At 41.5% G+C, this 24,557-nt stretch overlaps 3 protein-coding genes across 3 annotated transcripts; all 3 read right to left on the reverse strand.

Moving 5' to 3' along the window:
* Positions 1 to 2,796: 2,796 nt before the first annotated feature.
* LOC310962647 (uncharacterized protein) lies at positions 2,797 to 5,946 on the reverse strand. Its single transcript, XM_083935159.1, has 3 exons — positions 5,277 to 5,946; positions 4,729 to 4,890; positions 2,797 to 4,326 (listed from the first exon to the last, which is right to left on the reverse strand). Exons 1-2 carry the CDS (start codon positions 5,686 to 5,688, stop codon positions 4,742 to 4,744), a joined length of 561 nt encoding a protein of 186 aa, XP_083791285.1. The 5' UTR covers positions 5,689 to 5,946; the 3' UTR covers positions 2,797 to 4,326; positions 4,729 to 4,741.
* A 1,539-nt stretch (positions 5,947 to 7,485) lies between these two features.
* On the reverse strand, positions 7,486 to 9,308 carry cdpf1 (cysteine rich DPF motif domain containing 1; the record flags this gene model as incomplete). The annotated part of the gene is made up of 3 exons (XM_083934807.1): positions 7,486 to 8,470; positions 8,880 to 8,991; positions 9,196 to 9,308. 3 exons carry the CDS (start codon positions 9,306 to 9,308, stop codon positions 8,339 to 8,341), a joined length of 357 nt encoding a protein of 118 aa, XP_083790933.1. The 3' UTR covers positions 7,486 to 8,338.
* Positions 9,309 to 10,491: 1,183 nt separating this feature from the next.
* pparaa (peroxisome proliferator-activated receptor alpha a) lies at positions 10,492 to 23,061 on the reverse strand. Its single transcript, XM_083934823.1, has 8 exons — positions 22,845 to 23,061; positions 18,768 to 19,000; positions 17,431 to 17,585; positions 13,696 to 13,834; positions 12,804 to 13,003; positions 12,443 to 12,709; positions 12,047 to 12,290; positions 10,492 to 11,956 (listed from the first exon to the last, which is right to left on the reverse strand). Exons 2-8 carry the CDS (start codon positions 18,949 to 18,951, stop codon positions 11,712 to 11,714), a joined length of 1,434 nt encoding a protein of 477 aa, XP_083790949.1. The 5' UTR covers positions 18,952 to 19,000; positions 22,845 to 23,061; the 3' UTR covers positions 10,492 to 11,711.
* Between the last annotated feature and the right edge of the window lie 1,496 nt (positions 23,062 to 24,557).

Below are 24,557 nucleotides of genomic sequence, written 5' to 3' on the forward strand. Positions count from 1 at the left end.
GTGAAACAGTGTGCAGGGGGACTGATTTCATACTTCTTGAAATGTAGGAGAAACTAGTAAAAGTCAACATGTGGCTGTGTGCATGCGTGTATGCCTTTTTCACACCAAGCTAGAGTATAATGATGAACAGGGTCAGTCTGGGGTAACACACACACACACACACACACACACACACACACACACACACACACACACACACACACACACACACACACACACACACACACACACACACACACACACACACACACACACACACACACACACACACACACACACACACACACACTCTTGAGGTCATGCCTGGCACAGCTCTCTGAAAATGGTGATGTCATATCTGGATCACGGTATGATAAGCTCTACTGCCTCTCTTCCTGCACCACCTTGATGTCAAAGGTGAAAAACTGTTCTCCCAGAAAGGTTTCTTTCTGCATTCTACTACTAATGTTGCTGAACCCCCCCCCCCCCCAACTGTCGCTTGACATTCACATATCATGAAAGAACTCCCCAAGGTGGAAGTTAATGTGTATGACAGCAGGTTTACAATGGGCTGACAGTGCCAAACAAAGCAAGTGATGCCGCTTTTTAAGGACTCTGCACACCCACACAGGTGATTCAAATCGCTAAAGGCAACAAAAAAAAACTAATCAGGGAGATGTCAATCATGTGTGAACATGCACACAGAGTCTTGAGAAGAGGTCTTTCCAGGCTAAGTGAAAACAGCTGTGTGGGTAAACCAAGGCCAGGGAGATGTTTAATTAATACAGACACTTCACAGATAGTGAGGGGTTAGATTTTTCCCACTTTTAATCAATACACAGCATTTATCTAGAAAATAAATCTTCTGAGCTCTGATTCTGTCATTCACGTGCACCAATCAACACAATGTAATTGTAACCATCTGCAGTTCTGAGCCCCATCAGGCCCAAACAACCAGATCCTAATCTGAAGAGCTGTACCTCATGGTCACACAGGATTCAGAAGGATAATTTGTGACAAACTTACATTGGTCCTGCCAACTTTCTATTTCTGCTAACAAACAACAGAAACTGATAAAAGATGCTAACTACACTTACCGTTCTGATACATCTGCTAGTCACCAATTTAAGTGACAACATATTCCTCATCTGAGGCCCCGTTTACACGTACATGATTATTTTTAAAAACTATTTCCTGCGTTTGTGAGCTCGTGTGGTTCCCAGACTAGCTATGAATCTCCCAACCAAATACAAGATTCCCCTCTGTATGTATCACATTGCTGCTTGATATGGGCATGCATTATCTAAGTCTGGTTGTAGTTGCATTTTGAATTCAGGAATTATTTTTATGCCAAAGAGACCATGCCTACCCAGAAAATCCAGACACACCGCTACCAAATTTCAAGTTTGCTCCGCAGCTGCCACTGGGCACAAACCATTGGCCAGCTCATTAACTATGTCAGAAATTCTGTTATGGGCGGGCGTAACCGGATTACGACAGTGCTGCCCTGTCAAAGTGGTGGTAGTAAACAACAAAGATCATTTCTGTCACTCTAGGTACACCTTATTACCTTATGCATTGGCCTGATCGGTCGTAGTTGTAGTGCTATCCATTGTGTGCAGTGGTATTTTGAAATGCATGCGTTTGAGTTGGGAAGGTCTATCGCTCGTTGCCAGACCCTACGTCTGGATAGATCCTGGTGTGGATTTCCATTCAAGGCTGTGCCTTTAATCGCACGGAAAACAAATGCAAAAACTATCTTGGGTGGAAATGGGCGTGGTGTATACTGATTGAAAGAATTGTTTCAATGTTGCCAGGATCAGTTATGACACAAATGTCAAGTGCTTTATAAAATGCCACGTGACGGACCAATTGTATCCAGATCAGCACAAAAAAAAAAAAAAAAGATGATTTGTTGTTACTAAATTACACATAACATAACAAAGACACATGACAACAGGATTGAAGTGGAAGTGATAAGATGCAAAAATACATACAATACAAACACATTTTGACATTATGCTGACACTTGACATGTCTTGTGTTTAAAAGTTTCAAATTGCCGAAAAAGAGAGCACCAATGTGTTAAAAGTGTTGCAATCCTCTCTAAAATTGTGCAAAAAGGCCATGAGCTCACTAGTAATTACTGCAGTGCAGACGGCAGTCACAGTCAGTATGAGATATTATAGGAACAGCTCTCTCTCTCTCTCTCTCTCTCTCACTCTGTATTTGACTCCTACACGCTGGTATCAACAGGAAAGAGGCAGCCAATGAAACTAATTGGGTGGTGTGTGTTTTATGAAAAGAACAGCTTGTACTGTCCCGGGCTCCCTCCCACAGCTCTCTGACTGGCTGGCTCCTAAGTGGTCTGCTTTTCTTCTCTGTGCTGTGATTGGAGCCAGGGGAAGTCAATCACTAAAAACTTTTTTCCCCCTCTTTTCCTCAGGACATACCCTTGTTGTTTTCAAGTTTAGAGGCAGAGCTGGGCTGAGACGATCCAGCACAGTCAGAGCCTGCACTCTGGTGCTGTGTCTGGCACTCGAGCTGCAGGCCTACACCGTGTGCTGGATTTTATTCCAACCACACAAATGATATCATTTTATTTTTACCAAATATTACAGTGGTAACTCCATAGGAAATAGAGTTCCTTCTGATAAGTTATGGGACTGCTATAGATTTCTTTGGAAGTTAGGGTCCTATAGAAATAAACCCACAGCTGAATTATTAATTCCAAAAATATACACATAAAACCACTAAAAACTCATTATAGGGCATCATTATAATATTTATTAGTGGTTGTACAGTTGACACGTCATAGTATAGTTAGTGATTATATCACTGCTGTCATTCATCAGACTGAAGAGCTCATTACACCTCTTTAATAGCATGTTTGTATCTCCATCACGTCTTTGTGTAAGAGTTATAATAATCACTCGGTCAGTCTGGCAGTTTACACGGACGGATCACTTTAATCCTACAGCGTTTGTTAAGGGTGGAGAGGTTGTGTACTTTGCAATCAAGAATGGTGAGTCCATGCATTTATCACACCAGCGTGGCATTTTTAATTAATCAAATTGCAGAGAGAAGAGAAAAAAAAATACAAAAACACACAGGATATAAAATAGATTATTAGGCTCAGTTTTGCAACAGTTTATTTATCTTAAAAACAATAATGAAAATATATATTTACAAAAAAAGTCGCTTTGGGAAGCTATGCATACACCCACAACACAAAGCTCAACATAAATAAGTTAGTATAAGTTTTTCAGTGTTTTTGGAAAAAAAAGGAAAGTAAGGCACAAAGGTACACTTCAAAGTTTTACACCAAATGAGGCAGTGTCACTCTGTTTTTTTTCTGCCCTCAAAAGAAAAAGAAGAGAAATGAACAATAGTGCAATTACATGTTCCACATGAATTCCACACCACAAAGACAAATCTTTGATTCACATATTTGCATAAAAAGTAGCCTGTTGATTTTAACATATTTTATCTATGTTAAGCTGGACTACACCACTTATTACAAGGGGCGGATTATGTGACCAGAAAGCCACCAAAATAGGAACTCACCTAATTAAAATAAAGCTAATTCTTAGGATTATTAGCAAATACTGTTAAAATTTGGTTGAATATTGGTCAGCAGTTTAGCCACTCTCCCACCACCCCCACTCCCACCCCACCAGCTCACAAAACTTTGGCAAAAAAAATAATAATCATGCAATACAAATAGGGGGAATAAAGAGACAATAATTGTAAACTTTATCTTTCATGGCTGTTCCCAGATAGATGGACCCTCAACTTACAGTGTGACCATCTGGGCCTTCAAAAACAAGATTTATATATTTATACAACACTGGGACTATAAAGCCATAGAAAAAGTGAAGACATTTTTGTTTCCACACAACCCTGACTTTTGAAAATCTGCATTTTTAACTTACATCAATTACCTGAATAATGATACAATATGACCACTTTAACAAAATAATAATTCTCTGTTAGAAAATTGCACTGCAACTTCCCGAGTCAAATCCACACACTTATTCAAAATACATTTAACAAAAGGTATGAAAAGCATAATATGCTTTTATGTGCTACATCTGAAACATAGGTAGTAGATAAAAAAAAAAAAAGAAGATGAGCAAAAAGTCCTTTTGCACACTGCTACATTGTCTGCTGCTTCTGAGGCAATTTAATTGAAATGAGTGCCAAAACTTGATAGTGTACATATTCAGTGCTTGTGCGGCCTCTCCTCCTCCATTCTTAAGGAAAAGGCTGCTTTTATATGTTCTCTCCCATCTGTCAGATGACGAGAAAGGCTACAGTATTCCACCAGCAACAGGTCTCCCCGCTCTGTGGGACATAAAGAGGAAACAGGCTGTTGAATGGTGCAATTGAAAAAGCAGTTGCTCATGCTTGATATCCCCGATGCGCAGGCGCGCGCACGCACACGCACACACACACACACACACACACACACACAAACAAGCACACATACACGCACTTATACACACACACGCACACACACACGAAACGGTTGTGGAGGAAAAAAAATGTGCAAGTTTAAAGTGCTGATGACGTGTGCGCAGATACATAAATAAGTGTTTACTGTCACTGATGGTAAACTACCCAAACCCTCTATTGGCGTCCAATACCGACGCCGATCGTGGTTATTTTACACATTGAAGCCCTTTATATTATTATCCCCTTAAAAAAAGTTCATAACAGCTGAATAGTGGAATAATGATTTCTAACCTGGCACTGTTTTTCACTGGACCTCCGCGCTCTGCTCCGGCCTGCTGGTTCTCTGCTCCGCGGCTGTTACCGCCTGACTTCCTGCACCGCCGGAATGGTCTTCATCATCGTCTTCTTTGTCGGTATGCGACCTTTTAGTCTGACACTCGCTGGAGCAGCAACCTGGTGGAGAGAGAGAAAGTGTTGGTGTGTGTAAAGCTGCACGTCCACTTTAAAAAAAAAAAAAAAAAAAGGGCACCTGACATCTTTGGCAGACCGGAGACATTTTACTAAAGAGAACAACCCGAGTTATATAAAAAAAAAAATATGTGCAAAGTACAATGTAATTAATGACACATTAGTTTGATTCCCTTGTATGCGCGTGCATTACACTGTCAGCATCATTGATAACGAGAGATGAAACCTTTTTAAAGAAATGCTCGGTGTGCTTCCCCGCCGATCGTAACCTGAACCCCGGACACAACTGCAGCTCCGCGCCTCTGCATTGCGGCACAGCGAAATCCAAAAAAATTGTGCGATGCCAAACTTCATAAGTGAAGGTAAATCACCTGAATCTTCTGTACTTCTCTTCCTCGAAGCGTCTCTTTCAGGTGTCTGCCTCCTCGTCTCGGCATCCTGCCGGGTGTTATCGCCGGGCTCGTCCTCATCTCGCCGGGGCGGCTGGCTCCCGTGAGGCTGCCTGGAAAAAAACTCCGGTGCGTCGCTCTCCAACTGCCACTCGTAATTGCCGCCGCGACTGAGCGGTCTTTCGTTGACGGGATCGAAATTATACGTCTCCGTAAAATCCCGCACACCTTCCCGTATCATAGCCTCCGCATCCCTTCGTATCTCCCCTGGGTCAGGTCTGCCGAAAAGGTTTCTGCGGACCGAAGGTCTGACGTTGTCTGGCGGCCGCGCGTCCACCCTCTCCACTGTCGGGCTCGCGTTAGAAAGGCGAACATCTGACATTTTGTTGCACATATGACAAGAAAAAAACAAAACACAAACAACCAAACCCTTTCAAACTTCTATTTCCAAGTCGTAATCCTTTAAAATGCAAAGTCACAGGGATGATGCGTGCATACTCCGCGCGTATCATCCAAAACGCGTACGCGTAAAAATGGAATAAAGCGTCTCCAAGGGCGCAGGGGGGAGGGGGTGGTTAAGAGAGCCACTCCTGTCAAGTCCGTAGTAAGGCTGATGAAAACAACAAGTCAAGTCATAACAGCCAACATGGCGTTAGAGGGAGCTATGAGTGGAGAAGAAAAGTTGACATCAAGGACTATTTAAACAGAGCAGGCGATTCATTGGTCTGCCGCTAGGACCGCCCATTGAGCTCTCTTAAAGTCGAACAGGGGCACCAACAACAACAGAGCTGGATTGGATTAGCACTACACATGAATATGACCCAATTAATCTGTTTGATGAGATAAATACATAAAGAGCAAAATGAGCAGGAGGCTGTGGTTATAATGGAGAGTATAATAGTGTTTTATCTTGCTGTGAGTACTCTATTTGTCACAGCAGGCATCAGTTTAACTGAACACCTACAGGTCAAAGGTATTTTTTGATGCCCTGCATAAACAAACGTGATAAGAAAAAACAACACCAGAACCACATTTATCCCACTGCAGGAGTAGTAAGACTGAGGTCTTGCTTCCAGGATGGTAATCACAAGAGTCAATCATCAAATGATCGTATGAGTGCTGACAGATCCCACTCCTGATCTGATTTGGTGTCACATAAATGATTTAGGCACACTTGATTCAATCAGTGTAAATCCATTTGGTTACCGCTTCAAGGCTATTGAAGGACAATGAGACACCAAAATGAAGTTTATGCAGAAAAACGACCCAAAAAAAAAGCCACAAATGTGCCTCCTGGCATCCGATGACATCAGCTCTCGAGCAGAAAGTCTTCCGTCATCGTTGGCATGGTGCCTATCGCTGTCAGACTTTGCCACTGGTGCCGCAGAGGTGGTTAGTGTGCTTCACCGGTTGTAATTGCTTATGTGTGCTCGGAATTTAAACATCAAAGAAAGAGAATGTGTTGCAGCTTTAACAAGAAAAAAACCTTGAATTTCACCACCATTTCCATCTCCTCAGTTTGCATCTTTAAAACAAAATCTTTACTTAAGATATTAATTGGTGTTCATGCCAAGACTTAAGTTCATCAAATTTATTGTCTGTACGCCCCAGAGCTGTGTAGGAATCCTGGAGTAACCGAGGTAATGCATCAGGAATAGTTAAGCCCTCCTTGTGCCCAGGAGTTCACGATGTCCTGACTTAAACTCTACAGCAAATGTCGCTCTGCATTCCTCTTCAGCATTTCACTGCAAAAAAAAAAAAATATCACTGGGCCTGCCTTAAAGGCCATGCTGTTTCAATTAGCCCTTGAAACGTCAAACATCTTGTGATGAATGCAGCAAGGCCATCTGTTATATCGATGTTATCGCCGGGATCACACTTAATCCATAATGTGTTTATGCTGCTGCAAACTGTGCATGGTGTTGTACAGAGTGATCCCTGAGTTGAAAACAGATTGTGATCAAAATGAAGTGAGAATGGGGGGTGGGGGAGGGGGGCATTTTGTTTGGATCAGGATTGAAACCGTTATGTGTGATTATGAAAATGACAAAATGGGAGTAACTGTTTAACACTGCTAAATGTAACCGAGCGGGATAATGCAAGTGCAGCAGTTTCTGTTACTAAAACAAAACAGTTACAAATGAATCATGATCCACGATTAAACAGTCACAAAACGACAGAGAAAGGTCACTGTGCGTATCTTTGTTTATAGTTTAAAGATAACAAATGCATGTTTTCTTTTACTTCACAGAAGTCAACAGTGCACTCTCTGTCCATGTATGCAGAGAGGGATAACAGTGATGCACTCACAAAAAGAATGAGTCATGTCAATACAAATGTGTCTACAGTTCAAGATAATTAGACATATAACTGGTAATGTCACCATATGTTGCTGAAGAGTAGTAAAAAGGGTTTTCTTATTATTCTTTTTTTAAAGGGGGGATTTAAATACACAACAGGCATAATTCATCAAGTACAAAGAAAAATTGTAGAGCAGCTGACACATTAATCTGGTTTTTAATCTGCCCAGCAACTGGCATGAGAAATGTGATTACTTCCACATCTTTTTGAGTCAAATTTAACATTGTTATAAAAATGTCGTTGAGCTAAAGAAATAAGCGATGCAATATTCTCAATCATTTAAACCTTTTTTTAACATATAGTAAGAGCTTCTGCAGGGCAACTATACACACAGTACATCTTTTTTTAATTGCTGCAAACCAGCAGGGCTGACTCTGAGCCTGCAACCACAATCCATCAGGGGTCCGGCAACACTAGTCACACCCGGTACTCGCGTCAATAAAACTCAACAAATAAACAGGATTAGAAGGCTAATATAGCAAGGCTAATATAGCAGCCTAACTTTACTGGACACAAGCGTAAACTAGTCTTTTTCTTACATGTAGTGTTAATTATCCATCAAAATGAACACTGTGCTAATCAAGTACGGGATGTTTTGATTTTCCATGTGTTTCCATTGTTAAAACACCATTCAAAAGTTTCTCTTCTTACTGGTGAGCATGTTATGGAACTTTGGTCCGATGTCACGAGACAGCAGCAGCTTTGGAGCTCTGCTTCTTCTTGGCCAGCTCGGACTGGATCTGATGGGGGAACTGGTCCAAGTGCTTGTTCACACACTGCATGCAGAATCTCTTGGTGTAGAAAAGACTGCAATCCTGAGGAGAAGGGAAAAAAGTCCAGCATCAGTGCTCCACTAACACATCATCACTGGATATGCTCAGCTACATTAATTTCAAGGTGAAAGGTATATTTGTGGGAACTGGATTAATTGATTTTAAGGGGCATGTGAGTCATGAAGTGCACTCTGCACATATGCTGTATATAGAGGACACATGATTGCAAAGCCATCTGAGGAAAACATCCAAACCACAGATGCATGTTTTATCATCAGTGACCTACAAAGGTCAAATCTTGCAATCAAGTGGGGAAGTGCCACAGGAGCACAGCTTGGTGTTCAAAACTAGACTGGACGTGCAGTTTTAACTCCTAGCTACTTTTTCTTCATGCATCGATCATTTGATAGCATGAGTTAGACAACCACAATTCAATGTTAAGACTTCTTACCGATCCAACACAGACACACGTGCTGCACAGGCTACAGGTGGAGCCCAGGACGAGAAACTTCTCCCTGTCCGGACTGAAGGGGTCCTGGGTCACAAAACACTCCTCAAGCAACCTGCGGGGAACGACAGGAACACAGACATGACGTTGATATGACTTCATGTAGATTCAAGTGGTTGACAAAGAAGAAAACAGACGTGTGTTTGGAGACAGGACTCGCTATAGATGTCATGTAACGCCGCAGCTTGCTAACGACATTAGCTTCAGCCCGTCTTGCTCCACAGCGCTAAAAGAAACACTTTGCTCAGTGTCCACTTACACAATGGCTCTGGTGTTTGGTGGTTTCTGGCCGTAGTAAGTAAAAGGGCTACTTAAACCACACAGTTGGCATGTAAATGTTTTTTGACGGGGTTCGTTTGTAGCTTGCTCCATCTTTCAAGCAGAGCGCAGAAAACGCTACTTCCTGGTTTCAGCCATGTTGTTTCATGACGTTTCAGCGCCCCCTAATGGACTGGAGATGTAACAACTATAAACTATACATTATAGTGTATTTACAGTCTTATCGATCGTTTCACAGTATTGGGATGCTTCAAATGAATGTATTGTATAGAGAGATGATATTCACAAAGTCCTGGGATGAAGAATATCCTTGAGCATCAGGTGATTTCTGTTTATTTATTTTGTTAGTGTAAAATTGAAGGGATCATATATTATCATCTAAAATAATACTGACTGGAATATAGAAAAATATAAGTTATGATAAGTGGTGATTAAAATGATATATATATATATATATATATATATATATATATATATATACACAGTAAATATACAGTATATATATATATATTTATATATATATATTCTTCCTTCCTTCTTCCCACTTCTTTAGAATATGTGAAACATTTTTTTAATTCTTTTTATTTTTTAGATTATTTTGTAAGTGATTTTTCTATTTTCATGTATTATTTCTGCTTTATTATTTTATTTTTTTAAATCAATTGTTTTGATATATATCTGTATATTGCCCTAAAAAGCCTGAAGTGCAGAACCTACGGAAACATTTGAGCCAAAAACATGGGCTTTAAAATTGGTTTACTTTTACTCTACTATTTACAAAATAATATTTGGAACATTGATGGTGGATCATGGTCGTTAACCATTGAATACTTTTCTATCCAAATCCATCCTAACCTCCGTATTTTTAGGCCCTAAATTGTGCAGAAATCATGTTAAAGATTTAATAGTTACTGCACTTAGGCTTTGTAGGGCAGTATAGACAATATTAAAGTTTAGTTAAGCAGCCCAGATCAATAACATGGGTTATTGTCATAGTAGACTACGTTTTTACAACAGGTACTTGAACATGTCATTAAAGGGAAAAGCACAGGTGTAATTCATTACATTAACGTCTTACTGGCAGACATAAATGGAACAAAGCTATCATTAATATTATTAGTTTCACCTGTGCTTTTCCTGCTATGACAACTCAAAAAACAATGTAGTGGAAAAAGCTATTAGCTAATTTCTTTAATGAGATGAGCTCATATTAGGTAAGTAAATAAGTATTACAATTAAAAGTTAAATATATTAGTTTATTTCAAACTACCACATGACATAATTCCTTTTATTGAAACAGCAAATGCATTTTTTAATTGTACACTATTGTACATGATGATACAAAAATATATAAACAGCTTCATTATGACAGAAAATGGTTTCAGTACTATATTGGAAAGTGAAGAATACGTACACCAAATGAGGCAATCAGCTCCTCCTTTTCAGGCCTGTTTTACTGTCTGCAAACAATTTCACTGTGGTCACCACATTCTTGGTATATTTACAAAATAAATCATAAACCAGCTTAACAGATTATTGTGTTTGTGGTCAAAATATTCACTTGCCAATAATGTGTCTTAATGACAGGATTTGTACAAAACAAACTTTAAAAAAATAGTTCAGGTGAGTTATGTTTTTTTAGCAGTAGGATGAAGGATTAAAATCAATATATCAGACATGAAATTAATATTTTTTTTAAACGATTGCTGCTTACAGAAGAAGTTAGGCTCATTTTAGTACATTAACTGCTTAAAATCCACTACTGTTCATGATTTATGACGTGAGAACATTCCCTGATCCAACACTTAATAGTTAGACATTTCCCCCGCGGTCAAAACAGAAGAAATATGAGCTCAGACATGGAAACATTATGGCACTTGGTGAATACTGTTGCAAGATTCTCCAAACAGGTTGCAGGGAAATGTGACTGATTCCAATAAAAGCACTATACACAATAATGACCAAATCCAAATGACTTAAATGCATGATGATATGAACAAAATATCCAGAATATTAGGTATGTGTCCTGTATTGATTTGTATCTTCTATTGCAAAACAAACATTTCAGTTGCCTCAAAGATAAAAACAATGGCAGAACTTTTCAAAACCTGTCTGCTTCTCTTACGACCCTATAAGTTATTGTTCACATGCTAAATTAACACACCTCAGTGCTTGCATGACTGCACTAGTCTCGTCCAGTCTGTCGAGTAAAAGATGGTGTCGAGAACACAATCCATAGCAATTGGGTGCTCCAAGTTGAAAATCACTGCATTGAGAAAATATATCCCTACACGTCTATGGTGTAAGATGAGAATGTTTGTTCCCTGCTGTGTCCCCTTTAAATGTAACCACTGGAGATAACAGCAGTGCTGCACAATGAGCTACAGTACATTGATATGCATGATAGTATCAATCAATATTTATGGACACTCAGTTTTGAGGTGCATACATAAATATTCTAATACATGTCCCTGTTCGTGACCATGTACTATCTTCTCAGTACATGTCCCTGTATATCTCTTGCAGGAGCGGGTGCAGTGACGTGTCCTCCGTCGTCTTGATTTCCTGCACCAACTGAGCATGCTCGGTGACCAGCTCCCGGAGGTCGGCCAATTTCTGCAGCAGTCTGGGGAAGAGGAAGTTGTTGTCGGGGTGGTTGGCCAGCAGGTGGAGCCGCAGTGCCTGAACAATGCTTTCCTGCAGCTGCTCCACTGGAGGCACCTCCACCAGGCCTGGGCGATCTGGAGGGAGAAACAAGGAGGATTCTTTTTCTTGCACATTTTCACTCTTTGTGCACAAAGTACAGCCAGTTAGAGTACATATCGATCTACCTCCGCAGCAGATAATGGCAGCCACGAAAAGGGCCAGGTCACTGTCGTCCAGTTCCAGGGAGTTGAAACGTGAAGCAAACTGGAATTTGGGCTCCATCATGTCGCTGAAAGGCCGCCGGAGGCTCTTGAGGAACTCTCGGGTGATGAAGCCTCCGCCACGGGCCACCAGCAGGCCGTCTTTGTTCATGCAGGAAGCCAGGAGGGTGAAGAGGGCCTCGTAAACGCCGTACTTCAGGAGAGTCACCTAAATGGGCAGGTGAGAAGTCCACAGCATGACTCGACTCTCTTTTCCGCATACAATTCCAACAGAAACACATCCTCTTTAATTCAAGGAAAAATCCTTCTTCTCCACTTCTTACACAAGACAAGTGACAAATATAGCACCCTTAAACCCACCTGATCGTTCAGATCCAGGCTCTGGAAACCCGGCACCGCCTTGGCGAACTCAGTCAGCTCTGTGACCGTCTCCACCGAGGTGCTCTGGCAGCAGTGAAAGAGCCTGGCTTCGGCCTCCCTCTGCTGGAGCTCCCCACACCCCACAGCCAGAACCACTTCCCCTGCTTGAAGGCCGCTCTTGGGCTCCGGACAGTCCTCGTTCACCATATGGGCCGCTAACGTCATCTCTGCCAACTGGAACGTCTCCATGTCGTGAATGATGAAAGGCTGTGGGGAAAAACAGGAGGAGAGGATGTTGGTAGGTGAGGATATTCTTTATTCTGCACAGATATAGAATAAAGAATATTATTTTTTCCTTTACCGGCTTGCTGGTCTTTCCGGTGAGTATGAGCCGAGCTTTCGCCTTGTTCATGTTGAAATTCTTCATGTAGGCTTCATGGATCTGCCCAACCAGAATCTTGTGGTCGGCCAGCATAGAGCTGGCCACCTCTTTCTCCACCATCTTGCTCTCTGCCTTGAGCTTTAGCTTCTCCGCCTGAGGCATCCGACCAAACCGGATTGCTGGTGCGTAGAAACATTCATCATTAGCAACAGCCAAGACTTTGCAAATGGTGGGTGTGTTATTTTACAATGTCACTACACACAAAGAAAGACACACACACACGCACACACGCACACACGCACACACGCACACACAATTTGCCCCCCAACAGATCTCTTCTGAAGACACTGTTCTGTCTGCAGTAGGAGGCCATCGTAACAAACCCAGTGACCCCTCAGCAGTCAGTGCAGATGACAGGCCAGATGTGGAGCTATATGGGTCTGTGTTTTCTCAATGTCAAGCAGGCTCCAGCAGGACGTTGTCCTATAAAAACCCAGTCAATGTAAAGCATGTTGATCTGGAGCCAAATCACATTAGGACACGTCCTGCTGTTGTTGAGAATGGGAACATTATGGTGTTGACTGAGGACAGAGTTTTATGACACAGAATTCATGATGCTCATGAATGGACGCTTTAAAGCAAGACTGTTTGAAAAAGACAATGTAACACATTTTAACTCAACTTAGCTAACATTAGCTAACTTTAGCTGGATAACACTAGCTAACTGATGATAGGGACTCCTTTTACCGACTTAAAGACTCTACTGTTACCCTTCCTTTACCACTATCCTCTGCTATCTTCTAATTGTCACTTGCTATTTATAGTAAAAGGCTACATAGTTTAGCTTTATGTTGGAGGTAACAGGCCTTACCGTTGTGGGACATACCCACGGAGAGGCACTTGTTGAATCGGCAGTACTGGCACTTGTTGCGGTTCTTCTTGAGGATTTTGCAGTTGCGTTCACACTTGTCATACTCCAACTTCAGCCTGATGGTCCTCCTGAAGAAACCCTGGTCGAGACAGAATGACACATACTGTGGCTGTTAACTTTATCTACATGGTCATTTCAAAGTAACATGATCTGATTTGAGAAGCAAAACACTCACAAAAATGTAATAAAAAACATTTTAATAAAGATTTACATGTCTTTTTATGATTATAAAGCAGGTCGATGTGTTATATAAATACTATGGAAGTGTCAAAACACTCAATCCACTAGATCCATAGCTTTATTCAACACTTATTTTAGGGATCAGGAGTATTATCAAGGCTGAGTACTGACCATATGTCAGACACCTGTATCCGCAGCACCGTATAATAGTGCACACACAAGGTACATTTTAAGCCCTGGTAGGACCAGTGTTATATGACATTTTGTATACTGTATAGTGGAATTACATCTATATTTAAAGACAGATATGTTTAAGGTGTATAGTAAGCTCTGACCTTTCAATAGAAGAACGCCGATTGATCAAATGTCAAACGTGTCGCGAAACATATGATCCTTTGATGCACATTCTCACACAACTATGTACATCACTGACATTTCAATCAGGACATTCCTCATCCCTCACTGTCGAGAAAGGAATATGGATTTTTCTGGTGACATATCTGGAGCCACATGCTCACGCAATACGTGAGAAGTCATCTTACAGAAGGTCTCGTGTGCCTTTATGTAGAGACACATTGTTATTAAGGGTTATTATGTGTCACAAATCAGTTTTTGTGGTATTTTTAACCCAAAAAAAATGGTTTTGTGAGGTGCAATCTTCGTAAAAACACTGAGGGAAGAAATGTGAAGGTTCAGACATATGATAATCATCAAAAATACATTACAAAACAACAGAACTGCCAAAGGAGGAAAAAAACAGATGTTTGTGTTTTACAGCAAGCATGCCTTTGCACGCCTGTGTACGGGTGTACAGGCAAAACCAGTATTTTACTGTGATATATAGCTGTGAGTAACAAGACTAAAGATGTAAGCAAAGACATGTATTGTGCAATACTTCCTTAAGGGCAAACGTCTTGTAGTGAAACTGAAAGAAGTTTCAAGGGACAGTTCACCCAAAAATCAAAAATACATATTCTTCCTTTCACCTGGAGTGCTATTTAGAAGTTTAGATAGTTTGGGTGTTGAGTTGCCCAGTGTTGGAGATATCTGCCATATGCTGTAGATGTCTAACGGCTCTCAAATATAAGGGGGAAAAAAAACTCAGAAGCAATGTCTCTCTTCCAGAAATCTCTACCTGGTTACTCAAGATAATGCACAGACCTATTGTGAGCATTTTAATGTAGGAAGTTTTTTCTTTCGAGTGAACTACACCCACCAACTGTGTCACAGCGCAGAAGGAACTGTGCTCATACTGGTCTGACATTTCTAGCTAGGAAGAGCTAAACGATACCGCTACGTTACAGCCTAGCCGAGGAGGGCGCCATTAATGTTGGCATCTGGCACTGTCGCAAGCACGAATCTCTTGTCCATGAGTTCTCTTCCTTCTACTAAATATTGATAAACAACACTACAGGTAACAGAAAAAAATTAGTTTTTTCTGTTTTGGGGCGGCAGTAGCTCAGTCCATAGGTGACTTGGCTGGTTCAAGTCCCCGTGTGGACCATGTATATAGCGTCGACTGGTGGCTGGAGAGGTGCCAGTTCATCTCCTGGGCACTGCCGAGGTGCTGTTGAGCAAGGCACCGAACCTCCAACTGCTCGGGACGTGGTCACTGGCAGCCCCCTTGCTCTAACATCTCTCCTTAATTGCATGTATAGGCCCTGTTTGTGCATGTGTGTATTTCGGGCCTGTGTGTGTAATATGAAAATAATAAGAGTGAAAATTAAATTTCCCCATGTGGGATAAATAAAGTAATTCTTCTTCTTCTTCTTCTTTAGGGTGAACTGTCCTTAAAATTCAGACTTCTTTGTAGCACACCTATTCCAACTAACTTCAATCAATTGAGCTATGCTAAGTGTTCCCATTACTGCAGGCTTTCTCTTCCTGTGTCCTGCTGCTCCCATACAAATGACATAACATCATCGCCACAGACTTAATCCCTTGCACCATTAGCATCACAGAACATTCTATTGCTATTCTGTCAAGCGCTCCTCTCTTCAAGCAAGGTGTTGAAAGTGATATGTAGAGCCTGTCGAGTGTGGAAACTCAACTGTGACTGCTACGGATCACAAGCCAGATTTTTCCATGATGGTGCAACATCATCAGTCAGAGAATATAGCAGCAGAGCGCTGTCAAAATACACCTCTCACATGTGCAGCGTCCAACTGTTACAGCGTCATCGTGTCCCCACTTTAGAATAGCAGCGGTTTGACACGTCAGCATTAGTTTTGTATCGGCTCTGATGAATGACATGTGAGTAATAAACCAGAGCGCTGCAGGGGGCTGTCTAGCTGCACGGCACTCACAAAGACACATATTTAAGTTGTGCAGCTGACAGAACATTCTGCAAAGATGAATATTGTTCAAAAAGTGTGAAATTAAAGGCCCAGTGTCAGTCCAGGGGAGTGAGAAACAGATTTCCTCCAGCAGGGTAAAAGGAGTGATTTTTGGAAGAAACAACAAACAGACAGAAAGAGAATACCAGTAATAACTGGATAACACTGCACAACTTCAAATATATGACTGGTATCACTTCACTCGTTATGTAGTTATTGCACGACACGAACACACATTTCAAGGTGGAGCTGTTGCTGATGGGAGAAAACTTTAACACAGGCAAGGTCACAAGTTAAAAAAGCCATGCATAAATAGCAAAAAAAGGCTCAGATAAGCAGCCAGAAGCCGTCGGCTTAGAGAGGAATGAGACTACCGTAAGCTCACGACTTGACAAACAATGCAGTGATGACTCTTAATGCTTTTCATTTAAGAAATGTTTTCATTGTCACTGTCATTTAATGACATTATTGTTCTCCCTAAACGAGCTAGATTATTTAAGGCCTGAATGTTTGACTATCATTATGAATAAACATTTAAAAAAATATATATGTAAACCAGATTTATCTTATCATGAAATCCCAGAGACGACTCTGTAAGGATATTTAGTATGCAGCACAGCAGGGCTCTGTGCCAGCAGCTGCTCCATGTGTGTGTGTGTGTGTGTGTGTGTGTGTGTGTGTGTGTGTGTGTGTGTGTGTGTGTTTGTGCGTGTGAGTGTGTGTGTGTGCGTGTGCGTGTGTGTGTTGACGTCATTAAGTTGGTCTTGGTGCCAAGCAGGGGAGAGGTGACAAGTCAACCAAGGCCACCATGTCCCCCACCTCACATGACCTGGCTGCGTGTCTCAGAAACTTTCCACTGGCCTCCTAGTCAGGCGCCTCCCCATGCCGAGCTTTGTATGTGTTTGCTGGCCGGCATGTATGTGCATGTTTGCACATGAGTGTAAGTGTTGTCACTAGACAAACATAACATGTGCATTTAAGGCACATGTTATCGTCAATCTGAATGGGGTTGTATCTGCCTTTACGTTTACATACATATCTTTGTATGTCCTTTCTGTCCTTTCTCACTTTGATATGTACAGTATGTCTGTACATGCATACAGTATGTACTCTAACTTAGCTGCACTTGCTATGCCTGTTGTAGTCCCACATCCCTCACCTTGCAGCCTTCGCAGGCATGGACCCCGTAGTGGAAGCCCGAGGCCTTGTCTGAGCATACACGGCACTCGAGGTTGAGGTGGCTGAAGCTCTCCTCTGGGCCTGGTGCTGCCCCACACACCCCCGACGAGGGGCTGGAGGCTGGGGTCAAAGTGTCTATAGCAAAACAACAAATCAGAGAGCAGACAACAGTGAGTGATTTCACAGGGCTTCCCACTGTTTGAACAAATGAAAAGGTACCATATTGTAGAAAGTGAGATGTCTTCTTTGGATTATAAAGCATGTTGAGGTGCTGTATAAATACAGTGAAAGTATCAAAACACTCAATGCACAGAGAAATGCACACAGTCTGTATTCAGAAACTGTGCCTTTAAACGAGCCGTCAGGACTTCTGTTACGGTTGTGATGTCACAACTATACTGGAAGAAAGTGCCGCTACAGTGCGGTTAAAGTCATTCCCCGGCTGCAATGATAGCACAGAGATGCCAATAGTGAGATGCAGAAACACCGACCAATCAGAGCAGACCAGGCTTTTTCAGGAGATGGGCTTAAAGAGACAGGCGCTAAAACAGAAAAGAGTGTTTCAGACAGAGGGTGACTATAGGTTTATTCAGACTGATAGTATGGGAAAAATAATGTGTTTTTTGAACATTAAGGAAATAATAATAAATAAAAACAATTATAAAAATACTATTATACGAGTATTCTAGTAGGTGCCTGACAATTAGCATGATATGGGACTTCCACTTTTTTTGAGGAAAACTGTTTTATCCACGCTTACAGGTCAGATGACGGAAAAAAGATTTTTAGAGTGCAAGAAGAATGTTGAGACTAGTATTATACTTTAATGTTACATAGCTTTACTTTCATTATAGCATTACAACGTGGACTGAAAACCGGTCAGAGCCATACTGAGATTGGGCTCCTAACAAACAGAGTAACCATCACAGTGAGGGCAAACAGAAGATATCTTTTAAATAGATCAGGATGATTTCATCAGAAACTGAGGACTCCTGGCAAACAGGCCGCTGTCACTTGATAAGTATCTCCTGCAGACTTAAGGAAATTTAAGTTGATGTATCATCATAAAATTACAGGAGCAAACGGTTCATTTTTTACAAGTGCTGCTCACAAATTTGGAGATACCCTCAAGGAGGAGACTTAGAGTTTTAGCGAATCTTCTGTTACCAGACACTGTTTTACATCGGCTTCTTTAGTGAATTTACATGTGGCACAATGGAGCCAAAAGGTCAGAAGATCAGCGTTGTACCTTTTTAACATGACTGTTTATGTACCCTGTGACAATCTTTCCACACACGAGGCCACTCAACTACTCACCCAGCGCGATGGAGCTCTCGGACCCAGAGCCAGTGCTCTGGTAGGCCGGGAAATCAAACCCCAGCGTGTCGTCCCCTATAGACTGGGAAATGTCACAAAGATCCTCCATCAGGTCCCCACACAGCGGACTGTCCAGCAGCGAATCCCCAAGTGGGGACGGGGGGCTAAAGAGATCCCCCGCCATGGTGAAGATCAAGCAGAACCTGGGGAGGAACAACCCCTCACTCACCAGACTGTGATAAGAGGGGAGAGTGAATTAGCAAGAGGACAAAAACCTGTTGACATAAACTGGCTCAACCATTTAAGACCAATGTTTTAAGTCAATGAGCAGGGCTGCTTTATGGCAATATTGGATAAGATATGTTATGGTTTTTGGTTTGGTTGATCTTGACTTTTCACGGATTTCATTTCATGTCTTGTTATCTTTTAAAAGAGAGCTCTAACAGCAAAACCTTCCAACATAAACTTAAGAGATGGCTTAAATCAAACTAAACTTGCAATCATGAGAAATCATACAATTTTTTTTTTCCATCTGCTACTTTTGTAATGTATTGTTTTGTATGGTGTTGTGTTGCCCCGTAGTGCTTGCTGAAGCATTGCATTGCGAACATCAAGCCATTCGTAATAACCTGCTTGAGTAGAACAGATGAAAATGAGTTTATTAGCTAACTCTGCTACATGTACAGTGAACTGGAGGTTTTGAATAATGTTCACTGTTGCTGGTAAATAAATAAATAATAAATTCCCAGTGTGGACAAGGAAAATCATGCTTTTAGGAAAATGATGACACACGTCTGCTCAGACAGTCTGGGGCTGTGCGGCACAAGAAGAAGAAGAAGAAGAATTACTTTATTTATCCCGCAACGGGGAAATTGAATTTTTCACTCTTATTATTAATCATGTTACACACACAGGCCCGAAATACACACACATGCTCAGACAGGACCTATACATGCAATTAAGGAGAGATGTCAGAGCGAGGGGGCTGCCAGTGACCAGCGCCCCAAGCAGTTGGGGGTTCGGTGCCTTGCTCAACGGCACCTCGGCAGTGCCCAGGAGATGAACTGGCACCTCTCCAGCCACCAGTCCACGCTCCATACATGGTCCACACAGGGACCAGCCAAGTCACCTATGGACTGAGCTACTGCAACTACCACAAAAGCCCCTGCCATGTTAGTTTCCTTTGTTTGTTTGTGAGTTTGATGCTGATTATTTCCCATCCTTCAATGAATACATAAAGCGCTCAGGTTCAGGTAATGTCTTCACTTGAACCCTGATGAAGGCCTACTCAGGTTGAAACCTGTCCATGTAACTAATAAATATGTTTTTAAATCAAAACTCCCCACACTCCTGCTTCTCTATGTGCCTGAAGTTTTGGTCTACCGTGTTTCAGATCAAACACTACAAACATGACCAAAGCTCAAATGTCCTGAAAGAAACAAAGCCTAACCTGTTGCGGTTGTCAACTCATGCCAGGTGAGGTGAGTTCATAATCTGAAGGTTTTTGTTTAATAAGTGAACCATGCCCACAGCGTCAGCAGCGGTGCATATTCACCGATTCGATTAGAACCTGCCCAGCCAAAGTACACAATCTGCAGTTTGTTACAAAGCTCTGACTCTGATTTATCGAGCGACTGCAATGCTCTAGAGACTCGGCGAGTACATACTATGCATCGCAGATTTAAGTCACTTTCATTTCTGTCCATTACTAAGAATAAACTATCTACTCCACTACCTCTGTGTCCTCTCAGTGTGGATCTTAAAGTATGTGTGGGAGGGAGTTTGATGGAGCTCCCAGCTGCTCCCAGCGGGGTCAAAGACATCTGTTTGAGTCATCCCGCAACATCACGGCAGATGTTACAGTTGTTGTTCTATAGATTATAAACTACAGATCACAACTTTACAAAGCATACTGCCTGTAAAACCGCTATGTTTTAATCAGGATGTGACAAAACCCTGCCTTAACCTTTGCTCTTACATTATTACAATCACATTTGATCTGTGTTTTAATTCTGACAAAGTTAAACACATCTAGGCAGAAAATCCAAAATGAATATACAGAGAGACTTGTGAGATCAGTGTAAAACCTCAGTTTACACAGCTGCATACATCTGTCAGCCCAGAATGGAGGAAAACATTATCAGATTGTGCAACTTTTAACTTTAATGGTTGAGAATTTAAGTGTTTAAAAGAATGGCTGAACACAACAATGAGGTAATTGCGCTCCGTTTATCTGCGCGTACGGGCCAGACAGGGAGGATGTGACTGATCGAAGCGTGCTTGTTCTTGTTTATCTCTGGAAGTCTTTGGGGTTGCAGCATTTCTGGGGACATGTTTGGGCAGTATACCATCATCTGAAAATGACTGCACCTTTATCACAATAACTGTGGACAGAACACACATGTGCCCTGCAGGCATTTTTTCCCCTTTCCCTGTTTTTTGTTTGTTCGTTTTTTTCATTTTGACATGACGTAACCCTGGATTTGGAAATTGATGTTAGAGACTCCACAAGGGTTTATATGAAATTGCCCGTGTAGGTACGGGTGGGTGCTGATGGTGCTGGAGTGGGTGTAGATAAGGGGCCAAATTAGGAAAAAATTCTATCCCCCTGTCCATAGTTCCCAGTGTCTGCCTGCTCCTTTGTGCAGCTGTTGACTAACTGTTGTCTCACTGGTCTATCGAGCTGCTTTGACACATAACATCTGCCCTCTGGTCAGCTAATGTCCCTGCCAGCCGACCAAGATTTCTTCATCCAACGGGGTACATTGGGCAAATGTGTTTTTCTCTTGCGACACAAGAAATAGCAATTGGAACTCTGGAACTGGAAAAATTGGATGTTTGACGGATGCATCGCCGTAAGCGTACACTCATGAAGCTCATACGGCGTAATTTATCTAAAATCTCTGGGTTGTATCCAAAATATTTAGACTCCCATCCCAACACAAGATTTCCAGATGTAGTTTTTGATGGTTTTACAGTTTCGGTGTGCCCAGATCTGGACATTGACAGTACTGAATGTAGCTACAATCATTTTTTTTTTAAAAGAAAATCAATATTCTTTTTAATGCTCATATAAGACATTTTCGAGCAAAAATACCAAACATTTCATTCATGCTCTCAAATGGCACAATTTGCTGATTCTTACAGTAAAAATGATACTTGTGGGTTTTAGACTGGTGGTCAGACCACTGTTTTCTCATGTTTTATAGACCAAACAATCAATCGTTTAATCTAGAAAAGTCTCCTCAGATTAATCCCTGATAATAACCATTCGTTGCGTCCGTAATTGAATGACGAAATGTCAATTAATGCTGCAGTGATGCTTGTAACGTGTTGTTGAGCCTTTTCCATGCAGCATCAACAACTTAACCAGGTTGATATGACTTTAATTGTCCTTTAGATGACTCTGGCCCTGCCCATATTTCCCCATCACCTCAGAGGACATTGTGTTTGAATTCCCAGAGGAACAATAATCCCAGACAGCGGGACTCTATCTTTAGGTCACAGGAGAAGAGGAAGCATTTCTGCACTGAGAGCAGTCAGCTGCACACAACAAGAGCTTGTTGACAAATGATGAGCTGTTTTGACCTTTCTAAGACCTTTAATGTGTCTGCAAGAAGGTCATCCGTGCACCACACAGATCACCGACCAGGCATGATACAGAAGAAATCACAAAAGTAACTTCAACATTAACGCAATTGCTACATTCACATAAGGGGGTCGGGGGCTGAAAAAGGGGGAATTTATGAATCTGAATGGAGCATTTCTTGTCATCATGTGGGTGTATGCGGTTTATTACAAAAGCAGGTGCAGGCTTATAGCCAGGAAGTTCAAGTGGGGCTTATATCACAGCATACAATGACACTGAGAACATTTGCATGCTTTGTCCTCTGTGCAGGCACAGGAGCAAGAACCGGTAGCTCCAGAACATGACAGCGAGTAGGCCGTTATGTTTCCACTTCTGCAACATTACTTTCTGCTCCCGGGCGTCATGAACATGCACTGAACAATAAAAGTTAGTTAGAGCCCCTCAGACAAGAGGCGAGAAACGAAATAGCAGCAGTTTTAAAATCCTACCTCAGAGGATGCTATCCGGAGCATGTCCATATAAGGGAGCTGCTGCTGCCGGGATGGACGCCTCGGTCCCGGGACGCTCAAATGCCCATATCCCGATGGGTTCTGCTTAAAAAGACTTGATGCGTCGTCTCCCTGTCAAACCTCCGCTCGTCCTCTGCAGGAAATGACGTAGTTGAGGCACCCCTCTTGACACACCTATTGTTTCAACCAATGGGCACGCGGGGATTTGAAAATGGACCGCCCCGCTGTTTTATTTTATTTTGGCAGGAAGTAATCACTTCCTGGTGGCTCTGACGTCAACGCGCTCTCGCACAAGAAAGGAGCCAATCAAAGGCAGAGAATCAATCATTTATCGACTAATTACGGAAAGGCTCAATAAAAGAGCCGTTTCTACTCGAAAGCCTGTTACAAGAATATAGTTGTGTTGAACAAACATTCAGTGGTGCGGTACATTCACTCAAGTGCTACATTTGAGGTACCTGTACTTTACTTGAGTAACTCATTTGTATGCCACTTTCATCACAACATTTCAGGGGTTAAATACATTATTTATTTTATTCCTCCTAAATTATAGTTACCCAACTGCTTTAATTAGTAACAGATCAGGATTTTACTCACAAACAACAATCTATTGCCATACAGTGCTCATGTAGCCTAAGTAATCTTACACATGAATGCATAAGTAATAATCTCCTAATAATCATAATAATATACTGTCATAGTTTAACACTTTTAAAAGCCAGTTCTTCTGAATTATGAGTTCTTTTATTTTTCATATATTTCAAGTTATTTTTCTAATACTTATTTGTATTTGACTTACAAAGTAATTTTTTTTTATTGCAGTATTCCTACGTTTACAAAAGTAAAGCATCTGAGTGCTTCCTTTACTGCTGTATATATGTTATAGTATGCAAACAATGGAACGGGTAACAAAGTGTAACAAAATCTTGTGAATCTTGATAAAATATAAATTTTACTACTCTTCCAGATGTGTTCATATGGTAAAGTCACATTTTAAAACGCGCTCAATATAACATTGAAAAAGTAGGTTATTGTATTATGCAGCAATCTATAGCGTCACTGTGAGGGTAAGGTGTGTAACTCCTGAATTAATCCATTCATATGAATATCCATCCACCCGGGCGTGAGGCGGGCACTGGACGGGACGCCAGTCTATCACAGGGCACATAGAGACAAACAGAGACGGACAACCATTCACACCTACGGACAATTTAGAGTCATATCAATTAACCTATCACATGCATGTCTTGGACTGCGGGAGGAAGCCGGAGGAAACCCACACAGACACAGGGAGAACATGCAAACTCCACACAGAAGGGCCCCTCATCAATATATATGTGTTCCATGTGTTGCAGCTAGGTTTGCACTATATCCATCTGAACTGGTGCTTCTGTTCTTTACATTTTTTTACCGGTATATATTTACCAAATGACATTATTATGAGATAATGACATTTGCCTGTACATTTCAATGAACCTCAATGAACATTTATATTTAGTAAATTATGTTATACTTATATGAGCATTGTCAGGTGTTATCCCCTTTGTTTATAAGGCAAGGCAAGGCAGCTTTATTTGTATAGCACTTTTCATACACAAGGCAGACTCAAAGTGCTGTGCTGCTATAACAAGAAGTAGTGAGTACAAACTGATTTTTCTGTGCTTCATAGCCTTGATAACTCCACAGCTTTTT

Source organism: Echiichthys vipera (assembly GCF_963691815.1).
Source record: "Echiichthys vipera genome assembly, chromosome: 20".
In the NCBI taxonomy this organism is placed as follows: domain Eukaryota; kingdom Metazoa; phylum Chordata; class Actinopteri; order Perciformes; family Trachinidae; genus Echiichthys; species Echiichthys vipera.